This window comes from Mandrillus leucophaeus, unplaced genomic scaffold (genome assembly GCF_000951045.1).
Source record: "Mandrillus leucophaeus isolate KB7577 unplaced genomic scaffold, Mleu.le_1.0 Scaffold381, whole genome shotgun sequence".
Lineage (NCBI taxonomy): Eukaryota > Metazoa > Chordata > Mammalia > Primates > Cercopithecidae > Mandrillus > Mandrillus leucophaeus.
In genome coordinates, this window is record NW_012104043.1 from 596,558 (window position 1) to 602,139 (window position 5,582).

Here is a 5,582-nt window from a genome sequence, read left to right on the forward strand (position 1 = left end):
TATCACCTGCACCCAATCAGTCATCACCTGCACCCAGCCAGCATCACCTGCACCCAATCAATCAGCATCACCTCCACTTGGAAGCTGCCCTGACTTCCCTTTTCCACTAAGCCAAATAATCACCCATCTCTACTTCTGTGGCATCCTTTGCATGCTAGTAATCAGTGTCCTCATTGTCCTGAACTGCACCCCAACACACACCCAGTCCATGAGCTGACACTTCTCTCAAACTCCTGAGCCACAATAGTCCCTAGCACAGTATAGTGTAGGCTTCCAAAACTGGCAGCAAATGCTTGTTAATTAATTGCATGAAGGGTTTCAGATCTCTAGATATCCCACTTCATGTCTTTTATATATCCCACTTCATTTTATCTAACAGATACTTAGGCAGAGTTTACTATGTGCTAGGCTCTGTTCAAAATAAGTACTACTATCCCCATTTTTCAAGGAAAATCTACAGCATACAGAAGTCAATGCACCTCTACTCACCCAACCAGGTAACAGAGGCAGGATTCAAATCCTAGAAACCTGGCCTTAGAGACAGCACTCATAACCATTACATTGAGCTACCTCTCAGCATTGGGCTATCTGGATTCTCCCTTTGCGATGTTAAATTATGAAATTAAATCAAGATATCTTGAAGGGTGTTTGCTAAATTGTTAGGAGTGATTACCTCTGGTGATGGGATTTCAGAGGATTGCAACTTCTTTACCCTTTACTTTCTGCTTTTAACTGCTATTTGTATTTTACTAACTAAATATTAGCTTTATCCTTGTTGGTTAATTCTAAATGTTACTACTTTTGCCCATTGTGTAGGCTTTGCATTTTCACTGTTTGCCTATGTATTAGTCTGTCCTTGCACTGCTAATAAAGATATACTCGAGACTGGGTAATCTATAAAGGAAAGAGGTTTAATGGGTTCACAGTTCCGCATGGCTGGGGAGGCCACACAATCATGGTGGAAGTTCCGTGAAAGAGGGGCAAAGTCAGCCTGGCGCAGTGGCTCAGGCCTGTAATCCCAGCACTTTGGGAGCCCGAGGTGGGTGGATCACGAGGTCAGGAGATAGAGACCATCCTGGCTAACACGGTGAACTCTGTCTGTACTAAAAATACAAAAAATTAGCCGGGCGTGGTGGCGGGCGCCTGTAGTCCCAGCTACTCGGGAGGCTGAGGCAGAAGAATGGCGTGAACCCGGGAGGCGGAGCTTGCAGTGAGCCGAGATCGCACCACTGCACTCCAGCCTGGGCAACAGAGCAAGACTCTGTCTCAAAAAAAAAAAAAAAACAAAACAAAAGAGAAAAAAGAGGAGCAAAATCATGTCTTACATGGTGGCAGGCAAAGAGAGCATGTGCACCTGAACTACCCTTTATAGATCCATCAGATCTCGTGAGACTTCTTCACTGTTATGAAAACAGCATGGGAAAGACCCACCACCATGATTCAGTTACCTCCCACCAGGTCCCTCCCACAACACGTGGGAATTATGGTAGCGATAATTCAAGATGAGATTTGGGTGGGGACACAGTCAAACCATATCAGCTCTTCTGCAGATGACCACTTAGCAAAACAGATAAAATCTTTGAGGCAGAGTCTAGCTTATAATCATAGGCATTTGGTTCTGATTACAGTTACATCATGCTGATGACAGCTTCCTGGTCCTCACGACAGATGGAATTAACTTCATGGTGAATAGTCAAGAGATTTGTGACTTTGTCAATCAGTGCCATGATCCCAACGAAGCAGCCCATGCGGTGACTGAACAGGTGACTCAGAGCTTCTGCCTGAAAAAGTCCCAAGGAGAAGGAAAGGACAGTCCAGGCATTGTGTTTTAGCTTTTGAGTGTTGCAGTGAATTTTACACTTGATTCCATAATATTTCCAATTATAAAATTTTTTATTATTTCCCCAAGTTAAAATTTTAATATGCCAAGGAAATGTGTTTTGTTTATTCTTTGGCTTTGTACATATCTTGAAATGATAGTAATGGCAATAGTAAATTATAATAATAGTAAACTAATGTATCACTTGCTATGTGTCAGACAGTATTCATATGTATTAACTCATTACTGTATGTAATGTACAGTATGTACAATTACATATATTGTAATCATCACAATAATCCTATTAGGTTGGAGCTATTATTGTCCCTTTTCACAAATGAGGAAAACAGGTACAGAGGCTACAGAGTTATCACTGAACTATTAAATCACAAAACTATTAAATTGCAGAACTGGACTTCAAACCCAGACAACTAGGTTCCCAAGTCCAGCTGCTTGGCCATTAAACTAGAGTGCTCCAAGCAAATACCCAATTTGAGGATATAGCGTAGTCACCTTCTGGTTATTCAGAATGGGTGTGTGGAAAAGATAAACCAAAATACAAAAAGAAATAGGGATGAGGTTGTGTGTCAGTCAGAACTAAAATTAGAAGAAAGCTGGGTAATATCCAGTAAAGAAAACATAAACTATGCTTTGTATTATTTACAGTATTAGAGATATGTTTTAATTCAGCAGCTATTTTTGCATTTCCCAAATTAAGATAATAGAGCTTACTTTAAAAGTATTATTTGCTTAGACATTTCCTCTGGTCAAGAGATTTAGTTTATGTTTATTTTTTCCATACTATAGAGGAAGCACTGTAATAAACATTCTGATGTCTATTTTTGCGTATCTGTTTCCTTCAGGCAATAGGTTTAACTCTTAGAAATAGTATCCAGGTGCAGTGGCATGCATGTTTAGTCCCAGGTATGAAGGAGGATGAGGTGTGAGGATTGCTTGAGCCCTTAGAGATAAAATTTTCAGGCCAGGTATGGTGGCTTAGACCTGTAATCCCAGCACTTTGGGAGGCTGAGATGGGAAGATTGCCTGAGCCCAGGAGTTCAAGACCAGCTCGGGCAACATGGCGAGACCCAGTCTCTCCAAAAAAAATATTTTTCATACTTAGCTGGGCATGGTGGTACATGCCTGTGGTATCAGCTACTTGGAGAGCTGAGGTGGGAAGATCACCTGAGCCTGGGAGGTTGAGGCTACAGTGAGCCAAGATCGTGCCACTGCACTCCAGCCTGGGTGACAGAACAAGACCCTGTCTCAATAAATAAATAAAATTTCCAGATGAAATAATACACAGTGTTCTAGAGCATTTAATAAGTTTGCCAAATTCTCCTCCAGAAATACTGTACCAGTTTACACTAGCATGTTCTACAGTTTGTTTCTCCAAATTCTTGCCATATTGTTTTTTTACCAATTCGATATTCAATAGATGGAAAAATCAAATTTTAGTGTAGAAATTTATGTCTTTTTTCTTTGTTAGTGGAGTTAGCTATTTGCATAGGCTTATTAGCCATTTGTATTTCTCTTATGATTATGACTAGTTTTTTTGTCTTTCAATTTCCAAGGTTTTTATTCTGTTAGGGTAAATTTCCCTAAAGGGAATTGAATTGCTGGTAAGAGCTAACAATTATCAAGTCCTTACCATGCGTTACTCCCTACACTAAATGCTTTACGTGTGTCTTCATTTTCAGGAGCTGCGTACCAATGCACCTTAGTCCACTGGTGTTTCTGTTGCCAAAATTGCTATAGCAGAATGTAGTTAATAGGGTTGTTTTGGGTCATCTGTTATTCAATGTGCAATTTAATAATCCTTGTGGGCATTAATACAGGGTGAAAATCACAAACCATTGTGAAATAAGTAGGTTAGTGACTGCACATAAGACCAGTTTGGCTTTCTGGGGGAAGGGTATTTCCAAGGGAAGGAAAGGCTGATTTCTCTTTGTATAGACTGTGATTTTCAATGTTTTTCTCTTTCTTCCTGCCAAACCTTGCAGGCAATACAGTACGGTACTGAGGATAACAGTACTGCAGTAGTAGTGCCTTTTGGTGCCTGGGGAAAATATAAGAACTCTGAAATCAACTTCTCATTCAGCAGAAGCTTTGCCTCCAGTGGACGATGGGCCTGATTACCAGCTGGGACTTTGAGTTTCTGTGCAACAGTTTTTCACTGAGCATGTCAAGAAACTGATAAACTCAAAAATGTCTCCTGACTCACTAGATCAGCGCACAAGTCAGTGTAAACCACTTAGTTTTTTCATAAATGCTCATCATATTTATGGTCAGCTGTACATGTTCAGTGTAAATATATGTGTAGTGAAGCTACTGTGAGTCTTTAAATGGAAAGAGCAAATGAGAAGTGGTTTGGATACACTTGGTGAGAGATGAGAGTGTCACATTAATAATTTTTAAGACTCTTAGGCAGCTATGGTTTTCTTTTGATCATTTTTGTTCTTTATTCATTTGAACACGTTTTTGAAGTTCTTCAAAACTAGTCAGTTTGAATTTTGACAGCTATTCAATATGTGATCTCCAAATTTAAAAAAATTTTTTTTCTAGACTTCGCTAATCCTAAAATGCAAGTTTTTATTTTTAATAACTGTACCAAGAAATAAGTATGAAAACAGTTCTCTGTTACCATATTTTGTATTCTGGACCACTTACTGATGAAAGTAACTGTGCAAAAGAAATCAATTTGACTGGGCGCAGTGGCTCATGCCTGTAATCCCAGCACTTTGGGAGGCCAAGGTGGGCAGATCACCTGAGGTCAGGAATTCAAGACCAGCCTGGCCAAAATGGTGAAACCCTGTCTCTAATGGAAAAGAAAAGATTAGCTGGGCGTGGTGGCGGGCACCTGTAATCCCAGCTACTCAGGAGGCTGAGGAAGGAGAATCGCTTCAACCCGGGAGACGGAGGTTGCAGTGAGCTCAGATCACACCATTGCACTCCAGCCTGGGCGACAAGAGCGAAACTCCATCCCAAAAAAAAAAAAAAGAAAGAAAGAAAAGAAATTAATTTACATGATATGACATTACTAAATTGTATACATATTTATAAATGTGTATTTCAGCTGTCATCAGCCCTCCCATCCATTCATTCCTATTTTTCTGTAGTTAAGAATACTATAAAAATGTGACTTCCTTAATATCAAAAAAGAATGCACAGGCTGAGTCTTCTGGCCAAAAGTGAAATACTGACGTAATCAAGTATTTTGTATAAAGTTCTCATTTGTTATCTCTAACTCTATTTTGTATATACAATACTATATACAAAACAGAGTTTTGTATATAGTATTATAGTATGTGTATATCACTTTTTGTATAGAGTAAGCAATTGAATAATTTGTTAGTAAAAATACTACATTGACTGATACTGCTATAGACATAGCTTGAGTTTTAGGTCTCCTTTTTGCTCATTTTCTAAGACTTAGGAGAAAGAATAAATCTAAAATGAACATTAAAACATTCTCCATTTCAGCTTGCTGTGTAACTTAGGAAGTATAAAACTATACTTCTCTTTATCTGCATGTAAGTTTGCTGTTAAAATATGAATTTCTAAATGTGTGTTTGGAATTATATCTGTAGTTTATTTCTGCAAGCTATGTAAATTTGTTATATGTGTGGGTATGTGTACATATGTATATTTTGGAGTAATATAAAACTAAAGGGAACAATCTTGCATAGCTCTTTCACCAGTTTTAAATTATTGATATATTATTTTTAAGGACTCTTGACAAACTAGGAGCAATTTTCTTATA

The 5,582-nt window shown here is 38.7% G+C and overlaps 1 protein-coding gene across 2 annotated transcripts in view; it reads left to right on the top strand.

Moving 5' to 3' along the window:
* Window positions 1–4,803, top strand: part of PPM1K (protein phosphatase, Mg2+/Mn2+ dependent, 1K) — a 22,719-nt gene extending 17,916 nt beyond the window's left edge. For both annotated transcript variants that reach the window (XM_011990725.1, XM_011990726.1), the window contains exons 6-7: window positions 1,629–1,763; window positions 3,823–4,803. In XM_011990725.1, the coding sequence (XP_011846115.1) occupies window positions 1,629–1,763; window positions 3,823–3,954 (267 nt within the window). In that variant the 3' untranslated portion in view covers window positions 3,955–4,803. The remainder of the gene's footprint in view (window positions 1–1,628; window positions 1,764–3,822) is intronic.
* Window positions 4,804–5,582: the final 779 nt, after the last annotated feature.